The sequence below is a fragment of the Delphinapterus leucas genome, chromosome 8, assembly GCF_059928025.1.
Source record: "Delphinapterus leucas isolate spDelLeu-1000000601 "Yukka" chromosome 8, BTC_Dleu_Yukka2, whole genome shotgun sequence".
Taxonomy (NCBI): domain Eukaryota; kingdom Metazoa; phylum Chordata; class Mammalia; order Artiodactyla; family Monodontidae; genus Delphinapterus; species Delphinapterus leucas.
The window spans coordinates 81,414,147-81,433,194 of record NC_143136.1 but is presented as its reverse complement, the minus strand read 5'-3'; the positions used below and the strand labels follow the sequence as shown (position 1 = coordinate 81,433,194).

Sequence of the window (19,048 nt, the reverse complement as noted above, 5' to 3'; positions counted from 1 at the left end):
TTGCGGAGCACAGGCTCCGGACGCGCAGGCTCACCGGCCATGGCTCACAGGCCCAGCCGCTCCGCGGCATGTGGGATCTTCCCGGACCGGGGCACGAACCCGCGTCCCCTGCATCGGCAGGTGGACTCTCAACCACTGCGCCACCAGGGAAGCCCCGTTTAATTTAAATTCTACAGTAATTCTATGCAGTAGATACCATACCAAGTATCATAAGCAGTGGGAGGAAATACATATGCACTGGCCACCCTGCCTTTAGGGAGTGTACAGTTAAACTAAAAAACAATAGAAACACATCAAATGATTTAGGGTCCTTAGCAGATGAGGCATTCCAGAAGAGTACCTATTTTCCGAGTAAGAGCCAGAGGCCAGATGTGTCTGAATTTGGCTTTTCTCTTGCTTTGAACAGAGTGGAAGGTCGGGAATCAGGTGCGTGAAGGAGGACTCATAATGGAAAGTGCTTTGTGGCCTGTAGTCAGTGCCAGGGTTCATGCAGCTTCTTGCTTTTGGTAACTCAAATGTTGGCTCGGAAGTCATCTTGTTAGAGAAGCACTAGGCAGTGAACCTCTGAAAGAAAAAGAGGACTTGATTGAGGAAAACAAAGCAGATCTGGCAGGTATTGGGCAGATTTTGAACAAAGATGTATTCATCAAAGTTGTAAAGGCTGTTGAGCATCCCTGGAAAACTAAAGAGCAGACTGGCTTTGCTTCCAGTTCCGTTTCTTCCTAGAGTTTTAGAACTTCTCAAAGGCATGTGTGATTCTCTGGGAAGACGGTTGCTGGCAATCACTTTAGACGTGTGTTTAACCCGTGATAGAACTTTTAAGTGTTCCTTTGGTGTGGGCACGAAGAAGGCTCTCTGGGAGTTGTGCACCGAGGTCCTTGCTAAGCCTGTTGCTTGAAACACTTCTAGAACTCTTCTTTAGGAATTGCTTTCAGGTCCTATGCTGTCTCTTTTTGAAACTCTTCAGAGGTGGCAAATTCTGGATCTTGAAAATGGATTTAGTGATAGTCCAAATAACAGAAACATTCACCTATCCATCCACACCTTAGGTAAAATGAATAGAAATGGAAAAAGGCCGGGAAATAATAAGAGAATATTTTATAAGCAGATTTATGTATTAGAAACAGCCAAAAATTATTTGGAACAGTTCGGGTTGGGAATTACAGATTTTAAAAATAAATCGATAAAATGGATTTTCTTGATTGGTGTGTCAAGTGCTACTGAAGGTATTTCCAGAATAAGTTTCTTAGAAATTTTTGAGCAACGATGATGTGAATGAAACTGTATCTATCAGCTCGCAAGGTGATTTCATTAAGGCAGATTAACTTGGATTTGCAGGTTCTGGTCAGTTTGTAAAATTTCCGAAACACAGCCCACGTTTAGTATGTTACAGTCACACACGTAACCTCATTCTTTCTCCCTTTCCCTCCTTCCTACCCACACGCTCACCCACATACACACTGATCTGCTGCCCGCAGTGACAGCACGAGGGGATATTGGGGGCCTTCAAGGCCAGCAGGACATGCTCTCCCCTGCCTGGTTGAGTTACCCCGCTAACTGTCGGTCTGTTGGCAGGTCGGGTAGATCTCCTAGGGAGCAGGCAGTCCTGCGTGGTGCTCCCTGTTCCACGGAGTCCTGTTTAAGAAGCCCAGGTTCGGTCCCTTCTCTCCCTCTCACATGTCGCCCAGCACTCTTTAGCTCCCTGTGTTTGTCTTTTTCACTCACTAGGGGAAGCTACACGACCCTCAACTCATGGGCATCATCCCAAGGATCGCACACGACATCTTTGACCACATCTATTCCATGGACGAGAACCTGGAGTTCCACATCAAGGTAAGTGCTATTATTGAGTCCCAAGAGAAGAAACTGAGTCCCAGATCGTGTTTCTTTGCTTTTCTCTTTTATGTATACATAGAAGATTTTATCTAATTTAAATGACATTCCTGTGATCAGCAGAACCATATTTATTAGTTAATGACTCAGGCTAATACTGAGGAAATACTGAGATAAAGTCAAAGCCCTTTTTAGGATGGAATCATCTTGGTAGTTGTCTGAATTCTACCCTTTACCCTGTGGATTTCTGTAGATCTGACTGGCCTGTGTCCATGATTGGGTGAGGACAGCATTTCCCGAAGTGTGTTCCATGGAATACAATCCCTCATACTATTACTCAGTGGGCTACAATGGAAAAGGCGTATGTGGTCAAATTAGCTGGGAAAATGCTTTGTTGAACAATGTTAAACTTACCCCAAGCTTAAATATGCTAACGTGTAATGCAGTTCTGCAAAGTGGACATGTACTATATTATATTTCCTATCTTATTTGACTGTGGACATACTTTACCCTCCTTGGAGGATGACAGACTAGTATTTTGAGGAGCGCTTTCTGAGAAATGTTAGGAAAGGGAATTCTTTTCCTCCTTGTTTTTGTTTTTGTTTTTCAAACCTATGTTCTGGTTTAAATTTGAATTGAAAGAGAGATTTCTACTCTCAACTATAGCTGTGAATTCATAACATTTGGTAGAAGGGGTATATTCATTGGAACGCCTTTGTTTGCAAGTGACTGAAAGCTACTTGTTTAAGCAAATAGAGGAAGTTGTTATAAGATACAGAATCTGACAGCAGGCATGGGGGCGGGGAGTTGTGGAGAAGTAAGAAATCCAGGCTCTGCTTTTCCTATTTTTTTTTTTAACTTAAAAAAAATTGCGGTATAGTTCACATACCATAAATTTAACCTTTTTAAAGTTTACAGTTTGATGTTTTTTAGGATATCTTCAAAATTGTACAACCATGATCACTATTTACTTCCAGAACATTTTCATTACCCCCAAAAGTAACTCCATCTCCATCACAGTCCCCACGTTTCTTAATTTCTTTAATCCCCACCCTCTTGCTTAATTTCTTTCCCTTGTTCCAGACCATCTTTCTCTTTTCTGTGTATGGGAAAGAGGGTGCATGGCAGCTCCTGCTCTACATTCCCTTATTTCCAATTCATCATTCCCCTGGGGAGGGGCCTATTGGCCTAGCCTCCAGTAGTTACCCCCTGCCCCCAGCTCCAATCAGCTGTGTCCAGGATGCACGTGGCTGGTAGGGTCCCCGCCACGGTGACTGGGGACGGGCTTGACAAGGGGGTGGAGGAGAAAGGGGCAGTTAGCAGACTGGGAGGTGAGCAGATCAACCAAGAGGCTGATCATCCTTGAAGGCTGGGACCCAGGTGCCTAGGCCCATCATTTTAGAGGTGAGAAACTGAAGTTCAAAGATATAGAGCCAGGGGCTTCCCTGGTGGCGCAGTGGTTGAGTCCGCCTGCCGAGGCAGGGGACATGGGTTCATGCCCCGGTCTGGGAAGATCCCACATGCCGCGGAGCGGCTGGGCCCGTGAGCCACGGCTGCTGAGCCTGCGCGTCCCAAGCCTGTGCTTCGCAACGGGAGAGGCCACAACAGTGAGAGGCCCGCGTACCGCAAAAAAAAAAAAAAAAGATATAGAGCCAGATGGCCAGAGTGACATATCAAGTCCTCGGCAGAGTTGAGATTTATTGATTTAATTAATTTATTTATTTTTGGCTGCATTGGGTCTTCGTTGCTACGCGCGGGCTGTCTCTAGTTGTGGTGAGCGGGGGCTACTCTTCGTTGGGGTGCGCGGGCTTCTCACTGCAGTGGCTTCTCTTGTTGCAGAGCACGGGCTCTAAGTGCACGGGCTTCATTAGTTGTGGCTCGCGGGCTCTAGAGCGCAGGCTCGGTAGCTGTGGCACGTGGGCTGAGTTGCTCTGTGACATGTGGGATCTTCCTGGACCACGGCTTGAACCCGTGTCCCCTGCATTGGCAGGCGGATTTTTTTTTTTTTTTTTTTTTGCGGTACGCGGGCCTCTCACTGCTGTGGCCTCTCCCGTTGCGGAACACAGGCTCCGGACGCGCAGGCTCAGTGGCCATGGCTCACGGGCCCAGCCGCTCCGCGGCATGCGGGATCTTCCCGGACCGGGGCACGAACCTGTGTCCCCTGCATTGGCAGGCGGACTGTCAACCACTGCGCCACCAAGGAAGCCCGGCAGGCGGATTCTTAACCACTGCGCCACCAGGGAAGCCCCAGAATTGAGATTTAGATTCTTGATCTGACCAACCCCACATGCGGTACCTGTTCCATTATATTAAATTTCCACCTTTACTTATTTCTGCTGTGTACCTTCCCCAAATTATATTTAAACAAGTCAGAAACTATTTGCCCAATTATAAAGTACATCCAGCAAATCTTTTTCTTTACAGCTCCTTTTGTTGGCTGAAGCCAGCTTCTCCTCCTTGCTAGAGTTCTTTATATCTGAGGATACAGACACTTGTTGCTTTGATGGGATCAAGATTTGGGAGCTTAGTGCATCTTTAAGGCTGTTTGCATTTAAATACCTTAAACCACTATAGGGCTCTTATGGGATAATCCTGGAGTAAGATGTTAAACCAATTATTGCCCTCAAAATAAGGTCTCATATTAGAATCTTATTAAGATAAAAATAGCCCCAGCATGAAGGGGAAGGAGAGGAGGAACACTGACATCTAGGGCTGAATTTTACAGTCCAGCTTCCTGTCCTGCATTTGTAGTTAGGCTGTCTTATTTCACAAATAATAATTGTAAATGAGCAGGTTCGTTACTGACTGCTTCTTATTTTGAACTGAGTAGTGACAGGCTTACTCAAGAAAAAGAGGCTTGATTAAGGCGATATTGAAAATCTGTTCCTTAAAGTGAGTCCCACAGAGGTTTTATTTATTTATTTTTACATCTTTATTGGAGTATAATTTCTTTACAATGTTGTGTTAGTTTCTGCTGTATAGCAAAGTGAATCAGCTATATGCATACATATTTCCCCATATCCCCTCCTTCTTGACCCTCCCTCCCACCCTCCCTATCCCACCTCTCTAGGTGGTCACAAAGCACCGAGCTGATCTCCCTGTGCTATGCGGCTGCTTCCCACTAGCTATCTATTTTACATTTGGTAGTGTATATATGTCCATGCCACTCTCTCACTTTGTCCCAGCTTACCCTTCCCCCCGCCCTTCCCCCTGCGCCGCCCCCCCCTTCCACCACCCCGCCGTGTTCTCAGGTCCATTCTCGATGTCTGCGTCTTTATTCCTGTCCTGCCCCTAGGTTCTTCATAACCTTTTTTTTTTAAGGTTCCATATATATGTGTTAGCATACAGTATTTGTTTTTCTCTTTCTGACTTACTTCTCTCTGTATGACAGTCTCTAGGTCCATCCACCTCACTATAAATAACTCAATTTCATTTCTTTTTATGGCTGAGTAATATTCCATTGTGTATATGTGCCACATCTTTTTTATCCATTCATCAGTCGAGGGACACTTAGGTTGCTTCCATGTCCTGGCTATTGTAAATAGAGCTGCAATGAACACTGTGGTACATGACTCTTTGAATTATGGTATTCTCAGGGTATATGCCCCGAGAGTGGGATTGCGGGATTATATGGTGGCTCTAGTTTTAGTTTTTTAAGGAACCTCCATACTGTTCTCTATAGTGGCTGTATCAATTTACATTCCTACCAACAGTGCAAGGGGGTTCCCTTTTCTCCACACCCTCTCCAGCATTTATTGTTTGTAGATTTTTTGATGATGGCCATTCTGACCGGTCTCACAGAGGTTTTAAACATTATTTCTGAACGTGCTTTCTCCTAGTGCCAAACAATGCTTATTTGTTTTTCTTCCATCTGGTTTTACAAAGTACTTGAGGTGACAAAAATAACAAAATTCAACCCCCCACCCCAAAGCAGCCACTATCTGTTATGGTAAAAAGAAACTAATAAATCAGGATTCTCCTTCTACTTATATTAAATGAACAAGATTCTAATTGCCAGATTTCCTAATATCTAGTTCACAGCCGGTCTTTGGATGTCATTAATTTTCTCTGTAACCTATGGAAGTAAGGGCACAAGCTTAAAATCTCAAAGATAACAGAAAAGTCTTAATGAAGACCAGACAATTCTGAAATACATAGAATGGTTTGGAACCAGGGTTGAGTGGGCTGCAGAAGGGCTGGGTTAGAAATGTCTAAGGTTAGAGGCCAAGCGGACCCTAGGATTCCAGCCACAGGGAGAGGTTTCCAGAGCAGTAGGTCTTTCAAAGGTCAGGTAGTTGTCTCTGTGACAGAGAGGGTCAGTGACAGGGCTGTTTGACAGACATTCAAGCAGGCAGAGGTTGTTAGGGAGAGGATGCTCAGCTACAGATTCCAGGGTTTGAAGCCAGGACCCCAGATCTCAGAGAAACGAGGCATCAGGAGGTTCCAGGCTGAGACCTGGACAAAAGATAATGAACCAAGGCTGAGCTGGGTTGGGACTAGTGCTGGGTTAGGGAGTGTTCACTTTCCCCTGCCTCGAGGCAGGACTGGTCCAGAGCTGGGATATAGGGGTGAGATTTCACAGGTAGAGTTACATCCCAACTTTACAACTACTTTTCAACTTTTAAAACACCTTTTTGGCTCAATCCTCTGTTTAGATTTCAAGAAAAAAACCCCATGAACTTGAGGGAGAGGACAGTTGATCTGGTCTGCAGAAGGCAAGTGTAGACAGTACAGAATCCTAGAGAGAATTTTTGATATCATCACGTCGAATGGCTTCATTTGACAGGTGGGAACATTGAGGTCTAGGGTCTTGGTTACTTGTGAATTAAATCTCCAAGATCATGTATCCAGTTAAAGTTGTTCTCAGATATCAGCCTGAGATAAGATAAGAATCACCTGGGGAGTTTAGAAGCCGATTCCTAAATCTTATTGGAGATTCTGATTCAGGAGGATTGCAGTAGGGTTCAGGGCAATTTAAACAGACGCTATGGGAGATGCTGATATAGGCAGTGCTGGGACTGAAGTTTGAGAATAACTAATTGGAAGGCGTCCTTTCCCTCTTACAGTCTAGTTGTGTTTCATTAAATTGCATTTTGTTCAGATCCTTCGTGGACTCCCCAAAGCTGGCCACTATCACCAGCTCTCTCCCTGTTACTGTTCTGTAGTTCCAAGCAAACTGCCCTTATCCCCCTCGCCACCTTCTTCACGTGAATGTTTGGAACATGCTCCCTCCCTGGTCTGAAGCGGCTGTTAATGTCATGCCGGAGGTGAGGTCTACTGATCTTCGACAGTTACTTGCAAAGGATATGTTCTGTTCTAGCTGTTGTCATTCCTAGAAGTTTGCTTGGTGCTCATCTAAGGTGAAAAGGTAGAGTCCTCCTGTAAGGCTGTCTAGCACAGGATGTAAATAACACCTGGCCGGAAGTGAAGGCAACTCTGATGTGGGGATGGAGAGTGGCCCATTGAGCAGGGACTTGTGGAGCAAGCTGACAAGCAGGAAGCAGGAGGCCAGGGGAGTGGGCTGGGGCTCCGCCCTCTAGACTCTGAATCTTCACTTTGTAGAGCTCTTCTTACCCTTCGTGGCATAACAAAAAGCTTTTACGAGTTCTAATAATGATGTTTTTGAAATACAGGGTGGCATTTCCGTTTCAAAATCAATTTGTTTTTAATCAGGTTTCCTATTTTGAAATCTACCTGGACAAAATCAGGGACTTACTCGATGGTGAGTAACCCGAATTCTTGTCTTTTGTTTGTTCTGTAACTGAAGTCCAGAAAGGTTGGCATGATGTACAGCAGTTCTGCTTAAGGAATTTATAGAGATGTTCTATCGCCTTCAGGCTATCTGCTTATTCTCAGCCAAAGCTTTAACTTGAGTCATTGCAAAGTGATTAGATTTACCTATCTTCTGTAACAATTTCGATTTTTTCCCCAATACAGGGTCTTTAACTTTTGTTTTCTTCTTTGCATGTCATCATTATCATCTCTGTAGTATCCAAGACAAACTTGGCTGTTCATGAAGATAAAAACAGAGTCCCGTACGTAAAGGTATGAGGAAAACTTGATTGATGATGCAATTGATTTCCCTCCAATCACTGTCATAATTATTACATGAGATGCCCAGAATATTACCTTATAAACTGCATATAGATATTTAATCATGTTCCTTATATTTAATATTCATCTGGTTAAAAAAACTGACTTTTCATTTCTTCAGTTGTTTCTATGTAAGTATATCACAGATGTCAAATCACATGAGGTAAGAACTGGAGAACTGAACATTCATTATTCACATTTAAAGAGGCTTTGGTACCGAGTACAATTGTTCATACTTTGCACTTAGGAGAAACCTGTCATAGCATTATGTCTACAACTTCAGGATCTAATTAAAGTTGGTGGCTAGATTGAAAGGCAAAGCAAGATTTCACCCGTTTCTTTTTCCGTCATTGGTTTCCTTCTTTATTTTCTGTCTCCACTGCTGATGAGTACGGATATGTACCTAAAATCTGGCATTTATTTTGTGGTTTACTTCTGGGTTTCCTAGCGTTTGCTCGGACTTTTTTTTTTTTTTTTTTTTTTTGCGGTACGCCGGCCTCTCACTGTTGTGGCCTCTCCCGTTGCAGAGCATAGGCTCCGGACGCGCAGGCTCCGCGGCCATGGCTCACGGGCCCAGCCGATCCTCCCGGACCGGGGCACGAACGCGTGTCCCCTGCATCGGCAGGCAGACTCTCAAACACTGCGCCACCAGGGAAGCCCCAGACTTCTTTTTAATGTACACTGCAAGCCCTAGGCGAGGAGGAAAAGTTGTTGGGTCGACAGTGCAGCCTTTCTCTGGATTGGCAGCTCTAGAAGAGAAGTGGGAAAATGTTTAGCTGTTTCAAAGTCATGTTGCTTTTCAGTTTTTCCATGACCAACCTGATCTGGCTGTCTTGCAGGGGTGCACCGAGCGGTTTGTGTCAAGCCCCGAGGAGGTCATGGACGTGATAGATGAAGGCAAAGCAAACCGCCACGTGGCTGTAACGAGTAAGCCTGGGGTGGTGTTTCCTCCCCTCTAACTTAGGACACAAACGTCTGCCTACCAACCAGGTTGGGTGGGGGTAATGAGGTCCAAATGGAATAATGCAGGGGAAGGCAGTTGTAAAGCAGTGACAGGCACTCAAAACACAGGGGTGTAAGCAGTACCAGCGGGCCTGGGCAGGTCCTGGGAAACAGCGCCTCCTGCTGTCCAGGGGCCTGTTGGAAATGTCGGGTGACACTCACTCTCTGGGCCCTGGTAACAGCCTAAGCCTGAACACTGGGGTAAACAACCAACCAACCAACTGAAGGGGGAAGAAAGTAAGCTTCTAAGTTCATTTATTTTAACTATGTTATTGTTTAAAAAAAATCCAAACCAACAGATTCTAGAGGCCAGTCATACGCATGGAAAGAAACCATGTTAGATTTCTGCCCTTTGTAAACAAGGAAAAGAAAGACATGGAGGAACGGGAGCTTGACTGTAAACTTTGTGATGCCTTGTTGGTAACAAACATAGTCAGGTCAGCTGGTTTATCTTGCGATGCCTTCGTCGGCCCGTCTCAGGGAAGCGGGTCGCGTGGTGTTCAGAGCAGCAGAGTTTCCATGAAAAGATGGGGGCTGCCTGTCTTATTCAGATGAGGTGTGCACAGATGAGAGCGAGTTCGTGTGAAGAGGACTTGAAAGAATGAAGGATTTCTAACTTTTTTAAAAAAAATATTTATTTATTTGTCTGTGCCGGGTCTTAGTTGCGGCATGCAGGCTCTCAGTTGCGGCACGGCACGCAGGATCTAGTTCCCTGACCAGGGATCGAACCCAGGCCCCCTGCATTGGGAGCATGGAGTCTTAGCCACTGGACCACGAGGGAAGTCCCTGAAGGATTTCTAGCTTTGAAGAGAGAAAAATATCTGGGGAGGGCATATGGGCAATGCAGTGTTTCTGAACATATTCTTCATAGTACCTTCAAGGTGCTGACATTAAGAAAGAGAGTCAGCTTGCTTTGTTTGATCTGAATGAGTAGACCACCCAGAATTGTTGAAGCTACACGGAGGCAGATTTTAACCTATCACAAGAAGAACTCTAGTCCTTAATGCTGCCCCAAGTAAAGCCTACCTGGAGAGGTAGTGAGTTCCCCGCATGGTGTAGAAGAGAGTCAAGCTTTGCTTGGTTGACTGGTGCTATGATCCTTTGATCCAGAACTGTAATTCTCAACTGTTTCCCTACCCCCACAAATGTATCAGATGACATTCCTATACATGGCAAGTTTCATAGTTGAGCCTAGACCTGTATACAGTGTAGGTTAAACTCTACTTCTTTCTCTTCTGCTTATACGCATATAAGAAAGAATGTAAGACTGATATTCTTATACTAATAGCATCTCTCATTTGTAAAGAAGTTTTTCACTGTTTCTTAAGTTATTGTTAGTTATGAATTATTCATGATATACCTGACAGTCCATCTTGGCCCCCTGGTTCAGAACTGTTGGTCCAGAACATTACTATTTTTCTTATCATTCTGGTAAGTTGTCTTCTATTTTGTTATATTATGCATAACATAAAATTTACCATTTTAACCACTTTTAAGTGTACAATTCAGTGGCATTAACTATATTCACAATATTTGCAACCATCACCACTTCCTATTTCCAGAATTTTTTTTCCAGAATTTTTAATTATCCCAAAGTGAAACTCCATATCCATTTAATAATAACCCTCTATACTCCTTCCTCCCAACCTCTGGTAACCACCACCCTACTTCCTGTCTCAGTGAATTTGACAACTCTAGGTACTTCATATAAGTGGAACGATACAAGTTCTTTTGTGACGTGCATGTTTCACTCAGCATAATGTCCTCAAGATTCATCCATGTAGCATGTGTCAGAATTTCCTTCCTTTTTAAGGCTGAATAATGTTCCATTGTATGCACAGACCACATTTTGTTTTCCATTCATCCACAGATAGACATTGTGTTGCTTCTACCTTTTGGCTATTGTGAATGATGTTGCTATGAACATGGAGGTATTTATAAATATCTGTTCAATTTCCTGCTTTCAGTTCTTTTGGGTAAATACCCAGAAGTAGAATTGCTGGATCATACGGTAGTTCTCCTTTTAATTTTTTAAGGAACATCCATACTGTTTTCCATAGCAGGTGCACCATTTTATATTCCCACCAACAGTGTGCAAGAGTTTTAATATCTCCATATCCTTGCCAACACTTCTTATTTTCTGTTTTTTTTCTTTTCTTTTTAATCATCATCCTAATGGGTGTGAAGTGCTATCTCATTGAGATTTTGATTTGCATTTCCCTAATGATTAGTGATCTTTAGCATTTTTTCATATGCTTATTGGCCATTTCTACATCTTCTTTGTAGAAGTGCTATTCAAGTCCTTGGGCCATGTTTTAAAAATTGGGTTGTTTGGCTTTTTGCTGTTGTTTATTTGTAGTAGTTCTTTATATATTCTGGATCTCAATCCCTTATATATGATGTACAAATATTTTCTATTCTGTGGGTTACCTTTTCACTGTTGATAGTGTCCTTTCACACACAAAAGTTTTTAATTTTTTTTTTGTTTGTTTTTTGTGGTACGCAGGCCTCTCACTGTTGTGGCCTCTCCCGTTGCGGAGCACAGGCTCCGGATGTGCAGGCTCAGCCTGCCCAAAAGTTTTTAATTTTGATGAAGTTATCTTTTTTGTTGCTGTTGTTGCTTGTGTTTTTTGGTGTCATATCCAAGAAATCATTGCCAAATCTCATGTCATGAACCTTTTCCCCTATGTTTTCTTCTAAGGTTTTATAGTTTTAGTTTTTACATTTAGGTCTTTGATCCTTTTTGAGTTAACTTTTGTATATGACTTAAAGGAAGAGTCCAACTTCATTTTTGCATGTGGATATCCAGTTTTCAGTTTGGTGAAGAGACTGTCCTTTCCCCATTGAATGGTCACTCTTGACACTCGTGTTGAAAATTATTTGACCATATTATGTGAGGGTTTATTTTTAGGCTCTCTATTTCATTGGTCTATATGTCTACCTTTATGACAATACCACACTGTTTTGATTACCATAGCTTTGTAGTAAGTTTTGAAATCAGCAAGTGTGAGACCTTCAACTCCGCTCTTTTTAAGGATTGTTTTGGCTATTCAGGGACCCTTGAGATTCATCTGAATTTTAGGATGGACTTTTCTGTTTCTGCAAAAAACATCATTGTGATTTTGATAGAGATGGCATTGAATCTGTTGGTAGTATGGATATCTTAATAATATTAAGTCTTTTAATCCAGGAACAAGGATTATCCTTCCATTTATTTGTGTATTCTTTAATTTTTTTTAGCAACATTTTATAGTTTTCAGTGTATGCCTCTCACTTCCTTGGTTAAGTTTATTCCTAAGTATCTTATTCTTTTTGTTCTAATTTTAAATGGAATTGTTTTCTTAATTTCCTTTTTGGATTGTTCATTATTGTTATATATAATGCAACTGATTTTTTTTTTTTTTTTTTTGCGATACGCGGGCCTCTCACTGTTGTGGCCTCACCCGTGGCGGAGCACAGGCTCCGGACGCGCAGGCTCAGCAGCCATGGCTCACGGGCCCAGCCGCTCCGCAGCATGTGGGATCTTCCTGGACTGGGGCACGAACCCGTGTCCCCTGCATCGGCAGGCGGACTCTCAACCACTGTGCCACCAGGGAAGCCCCTGGTTAGATAGTTTTGAGAAATAATTGCTAGTGGGGTTGAGTAAAACAGTCACTGGGGTCTCTGCCTGCCTGGTGAGCAAAGACCAGGGTCCAAGAAGATTTTTATTTTTGGTACTTGGTCCTAATGAAGCCTGTTTCATCTTTGAGACCTTCTATGTGTCTAGCATGGGTTATAGAAGAAATGTATGTCTTAATCCTTCCTTAAGAAAGTCATAATTCTTCCTTAAGAAAGCTTATGATATCACTGATAAGGCAAGGCTTACACACATGAAGAAGATGGAATACATCAGGTACCAGTCAGAATGATAAAGGCTGAGGGACTTAAAATGAGGCAGGGGAAGAAGACTTGAGCTCTTCAAGGAGAGAGGTAGGCTGGATTGGCGTGTTGGAGGATAGCGGCTTCAGGCAGAGCTCGAGATTCTGTTGTCTTAAACCACTGACCACGATTTTTAGATTAATTTCTTTGCCACGTGAAAATATTTTAAATCTTTCATTTCTAGAGTGAGCGTTGTTTTGCAGGAGAAATGGTCTCAGGTAATTTTTTAAATTGAGTGGACTTACAAAAAACGGAGCTATTAGGCATGATTTGTTGTGTTTTTTATTGAGATGCTTGCTACCTAAATTTATATGTTCTTTGTAGACCAGTAAACTGTTTTCCTTTTCAGACATGAATGAACACAGCTCTAGAAGTCACAGTATCTTCCTGATTAATATTAAACAAGAGAATGTAGAGACTGAAAAAAAACTCAGTGGGAAGCTTTATCTAGTTGATTTGGCTGGGAGCGAAAAGGTAATTGGTTCTTTATTTGTATTATCCACAGTTTCCCCGTTATTTGCTTCAATGTGCAATGGGATAATTTGTATGTCTTTCTATTCCCTGGTTTTAAAGAGCTTTTAAAGTTTCTGATGTTGTGCTAAGATGTTATTAAATTTAACCTTCATTTCTCTGCTCTTTCTTTTCTGGTCCTGAAGTCCCCTATTCATGTCACAGGAGGTGTTTTGAATGCCAACCTGATTTATGCCTAATAGACCCTGATGATGACATGAGGCGAGTGTTGGTGTGAACTTAGCCTGGCAAAGGCAGCGGCACAAATGCTGGAGGGACGTGAACTTCTGAGAACAGGAAAGATCTCTGTGTTTTAACAGATTCAAATAGGCCAGGAAGGGGCTTTGACGCTGGAATGTGGCAGGCCTGCCTCTGCAGGTTTGTTTGCTGATAGAAGATCTGGAAAGTGGGGCTCTCCCTGCCTTCCCGGCTTCTCTCTGCAGGAGGCGTGAACTGACCGTGTTCTATGTGGGCAGCCTCACTCCCTTCAGTCTACGGGGCCTGGAGCCAGTGTTTTAGTCACAAGCCCTGACCCTTCTCTGATTTTGTGAGGGTTTTCTTTTGGCATCTGTACCCTGTCCATGCTCTCCCAGGCACTGGCTGAGGCCATACTCCAGACCGAATAGGCTTCCCAGAAACTCCCCTCTGCCCTCCCAGCCTCACTTCCATAGCACCACCAGAGGCTCCTGCTGCCACACCCCGGCTGGGGGCACTGCCCACCTCGGACAACATCACAGAGCAAGCCTCTGTGCACAATACCATGTGGCCTCCCTCATCTCTGATGTCGTGCTAACTGTCCCCATCAGGGCCGGCCCTGAAGCTCAGTCAGTCTCCCAAACTGTGTCATTGATCCCCACTTACTGCTCCCACCACTGAGTGGCTGGACGCCAAGCTATGGCCACTAACGTCCGTGTGAGTAATGGCTACTTGGATTGTCCTCCTGTCCGCGTTTGTACAGCCTTGAGCAGATCACACGTATCCTCCTAGTTGGCAGTCGAAAATCGAACTGGTCCAGGCTTGTAACTTTAAACAGATGCCCGCCAGCACGGGAGTAGAGAGCAGCACTGCTCACTTCTAGACCGGCCGTTAGCAACTAGCATCTGCTTTGCTGCCGCACCTGTTGCATGGATCCAGACAGAGCTCCCAGTGACCCCTTCCCTCCTCCCAGGCTTGCCCCCTGTCCCTTCAGAGCACAGAGATGAGTACTTAGGGCCCAAATGCAGCTGAAAAGTGCTTAATGCAGGCAGTTGAGAGTGGAGGCCTGCACAGTGTCAGTGGTTACTACTTATGATATTTATGAGGCATTTTAAAGTTGTGGTCCTGCACGTCATTTCCTGTGCTAACATCTGTTTTCCTTGCTTTAGAGGTGTCCGCACGAATGTAGCAGTGTGATCTAGCAGAACAGAGCTCTGGGTCTTAGTCCTGTCTTTCTTAAATGGTGTTCTTCCCTTGGGTGGGCAATTTGACATCCCTGGAGCTCAAAATTTTCTTGTCTGTGAAAGGAAGGTGATTGTACTTGCCTCGCATATTTCATGGAGCTAAGATGCTCAAGTGTGAAAGCACCTTAAACAACACCTTGTGAATAGACTATTACTATTAATGCTTGTGACACAGCAGCTCTGTGATTTCTTCATCTGTAAGCAGGGGACCCACATGATTTCCAGAGAAATCTTTGAATTTTTCTTTGGGAAAAAATCTCCCCTTGGACATGCATTCATCTCTATCGTTGGGAGTTTCTCCTTTATACAGAATTGAAATCCATCTTCGCACAGTTTAAAATCATTTCCCTGCTTTTCTTTCTTTCTTCAGAGTGCAGCCGCTCCCCGCCGTGTCGTTTGTCCAGTCAGCAGAGCTATGAATCATGTTGAGTTCCCTTTTTTCTAGCATCTGTGAACTGCTTTCTACCTAGAGCAAATGCTGTAAATAGGAAATTACCAGTAATAACACAGCCGAGGAGGAATGGTGCATGGTCCCTCTAACTGCAGAGGAAAAGAGACAAATTCACTATGTAATGTACATTTTCTTGCCTTACATGTCTTGTCGAGTATTTTTCCTTTTGGATGATTGTTCCTTTTTTTTTCTTGCTATGGGAATAAGTAGGGAAGGAGCAGAGAGTCCGGATAACCATCCCTACCACTTCTTGTCCTTTGCTTGAAGTTGGAGCTTGTAATCTACGCTTTCCCAATAGTGCATTCATTGTGGCTGGGACCGTGTTTTCTCTTAATGCTTCCTGGGCATGTAGACTGTGGTTCAGTCTCGCAGGACCCCAGCCTTTCTGTAGTGACAACACTTTTGGAGCCTGGTGTCCCTGGACAAATGTCCCCTGGGAAGCATCCGCAGCTCTACACTTGAGGCATCTCAGCTGTTCCCCCTAAAACCTAGTTGAGAGGAAAATGACAGTGAGAGAACAAATCCCCAGCCTCAGGTACAAGGGAAGGTTTTATCACCGTGATTCTTACTTACCTTTATTTTCCCCTGCATTCCAGGAGGATTCACGTCAGTCCCTTCCTCCCCGCTTGCCCTCCTGTGAATTGGAATTTTCTCCTCTGTGCTTTTGCTGTCCTGTGCAGCTCACTGTTTTCTCTTCTCTCTGGTAGGTCAGCAAAACTGGTGCCGAGGGAGCTGTTCTCGACGAAGCTAAAAATATCAATAAGTCTTTGTCTGCTCTTGGAAACGTGATCTCTGCCTTGGCAGAAGGGACAGTAAGTGATCCTGTCCCCATCTATTCAATGATATTATGAGAAGTCACCTTTTGAGTTCGTGTACTCTCTTTGCCACACACCCCAGAGATTCATTTGTTTTTGTTCAGAAAGGGACAGGGGGAATCCCGGCTGTGGACGCCCTGCTTGCTGGGAAATCTAGCCCATTAAAATGTGTGAATGGTGATGCTAATTTCGTATGACCCGGGTGGTCCCAGAATGGGCATTCTAAACTTTGGCAAGATCCAAAGACCAGGCAACAGGTTTTTATTTCACATGTTTCTAAGCCCAGCTCCCATCACTGACTTGCTTGCCTCTGTATTTTCTCTTTGAATGGGCTGTAACAGCCAATATTTTTTCTTTTCCTAAATAGAAAACACACGTGCCATACCGGGACAGCAAGATGACTCGGATTCTTCAGGACTCTCTGGGCGGGAACTGTAGAACCACCATCGTTATTTGCTGTTCTCCCTCGGTATTCAATGAAGCTGAGACCAAGTCAACGCTAATGTTTGGACAAAGGTGGGCGTGGCCTCTCGTAACCTATGCTCTGAGCTGGGTCTTAGGTGTTAGGAGTGAGTGGCGAGGGGCTAGGGTCAGAGAGGGAACAGAGTGGGGAAGCAAGCAGCCTGTTAGTAAATTGCATCTAGCAGGGGACCTGTAAACTTGAGACATCATTTATTGAGGCCAGAGGAACAATTATGTTTTAAAATAATGGGTAGGAATATGCCTCTCAAAGGTATGATGCTGAAAAAAACAACTCAAGCTTATTATAGATGTGATTGTTGGTTATTCCGCGGAGTGTTACTTTTGTTCGGCACGCAGCTAGGTCGCTCAGGTTCACAGGATTTCAAGGGTATGTAACTCGACTGGTAACTGCCAGTCCTGGTAGTATGATTAGTGGTACCACTACTACCAGTAAGCACTTCAGTATTTGGGATCCACTGCGAATTTGCTTGATAGAGTAACTGAAACTTAGGTGATTGTAGAGTAGTTGCCTAAATATAAAAGGGTGGGGAGAAGAAATACTGATACTTACCCTGGGGGTAGGAGATGCAGCATGTATGCTGAGGAAAGGGCAGGGTGGCCACCCTCTTCTCACCTTCAAAAATGTCCGAAGGAGATTTCCTAGATGTCTGAGAATTTTACGAGGTAGGCAGCAAGGACAGTCAGTAATCCTACAACAGGGCTTCCCTGGTGGCGCAGTGGTTGAAAGTTCGCCTGCCGATGCAGGGGACACGGGTTCGTGCCCCGGTCCGGGAAGATCCCACATGCCGCGGAGCGGCTGGGCCCGTGAGCCATGGCCGCTGAGCCTGCGCGTCCGGAGCCTGTGCTCCGCAACGGGGGAGGCCACAACAGTGAGAGGCCCGCATACCGCAAAAAAAAAAAAAAAAGTAATCCTACAACAACATTCATGGGTATGGATTAGTTCATTCCTTCCTTTCTTGATCTTCAGTCATGGTCTGTCAGTTCCAGGTGTTGAGCCCCATCCTCCCTGCATGGCTGCCTCAGGTGCTAGTTCCCAGAGTGCTGTGGCTTGGGGCCATCTGAGCATCTTCCATGCTCAGTGGGCTGAGCCTGAACCTGAGGTTGGGAGTTGTGGATTCTACTGCTGTCATTCCCTTCAAACAACTGTGTGATCTTTAGACAAGTTACCAGTTCTCTGCGGGCTCCAGCTGCCTTATGCACGGAGCACTCCCTCTGCCTTCCTCCTGGGAGTGTGTTGTGTGGTTATGCCTGAGAAATCGTTTAAGATGCCTAGCGAAAGGCCAGATGGTGGTCGGCATTCTGAATGGGAGATTGTTACGGCTTGTTTAAACTGCATTAAACCCCAGTCATTTCCTGAACCCTCAACAGAACATAGAATTACCCAGTCATGGCACCTGCGGGATGTCTAAATAAATAATAATTACACTGAATGGTTGTAGAACTGATATATCTTTTAAATTGGATTTGGGTCCTTTACTTCCTCTCAGATCACTTCCTTGATTAGCACAATGCCTAGGTCAATGGATTGCAGTAGGATAACACCTACTTTTTCTTAAGGGTCACAGAATACCTATAAACCTGTATCTGTTTATGGGAAACATAGAGTACTGTGGGGATCATCCTGCCTGCCCCATCTCTCCTGGTTTCTTTTTTTGTTCGTTTTTTGTTTTTGCGGTACGCGGGCCTCTCACTGCTGTGGCCTCTCCCGTTGCGGATCACAGGCTCCAGTTGCGCAGGCTCAGCGGCCATGGCTCACGGGCGCAGCCGCTCCGCGGCATGTGGGATCTTCCCGGACCGGGACACGAACCCGTGTCCCCTGCATCTGCAGGCGGACCCTCAACCACTGCGCCACCAGGGAAGCCCACTAGCAGTTTTTTAAAGGAACTAGTGTGTGCCAGGCATGTCAAAGTCCTCATAGAAATTCTATCAGGTAGGCATCTCTCCCCTTTGTGCAGAGGATGAAATTGAGGCTTTGGCTCCAAGCCATTAGGTCCTGCCCCTGAGACCACACAGCCAGCAAATATCTAAATGTGCGGGATGTTATAGGACCGAGACTATACCATTTGACCCACAGCCTCTTCCATGTGGGCTGCTTGATCAGGGACCTTGATGAGCACAGCCCTCTGGGGTCAGTTACTCCAGCTTTGAAGCTAAGCTCTGCTTCTCACCCATTTTTTTCTCTCATTTCCTTCTCTTGGAGCCTGAATCTCCTTGCCTATATGAAGAAATATAATAAAGCACCTACTTCTGATAATTATTGGGAGGATTAAATGAATTGCTTCAGTTTTTACGTAGCACAAGGGCTGGCACAGAATAAGGTGTCCAGTGATTGCAAGTCCCCCCTTTCCTCCATCTTTCAACAGGCTTGGGAAAGTCATGGTCATGTATGGGACTGGACTGAACGTGACATAATGTACAAGGATATGGGTGTAATATAAGGATCAGGACTGAATGAAGTAGGAGTAGAATTAAATTTCTGGAGTGAATGATTAAAGAAATCCTGC

The 19,048-nt window shown here is 44.5% G+C and overlaps 1 protein-coding gene across 1 annotated transcript in view; it reads left to right on the top strand.

The window, feature by feature from the left end:
* Positions 1 to 19,048, top strand: part of KIF5C (kinesin family member 5C) — a 166,879-nt gene that overhangs the window by 68,826 nt on the left and 79,005 nt on the right. Inside the window, exons 4-10 of the mRNA XM_022569689.3 lie at positions 1,729 to 1,833; positions 7,507 to 7,555; positions 7,823 to 7,878; positions 8,766 to 8,853; positions 13,196 to 13,320; positions 15,954 to 16,058; positions 16,429 to 16,577. Coding sequence (XP_022425397.2) covers positions 1,729 to 1,833; positions 7,507 to 7,555; positions 7,823 to 7,878; positions 8,766 to 8,853; positions 13,196 to 13,320; positions 15,954 to 16,058; positions 16,429 to 16,577 — 677 coding nt within the window. The remainder of the gene's footprint in view (positions 1 to 1,728; positions 1,834 to 7,506; positions 7,556 to 7,822; positions 7,879 to 8,765; positions 8,854 to 13,195; positions 13,321 to 15,953; positions 16,059 to 16,428; positions 16,578 to 19,048) is intronic.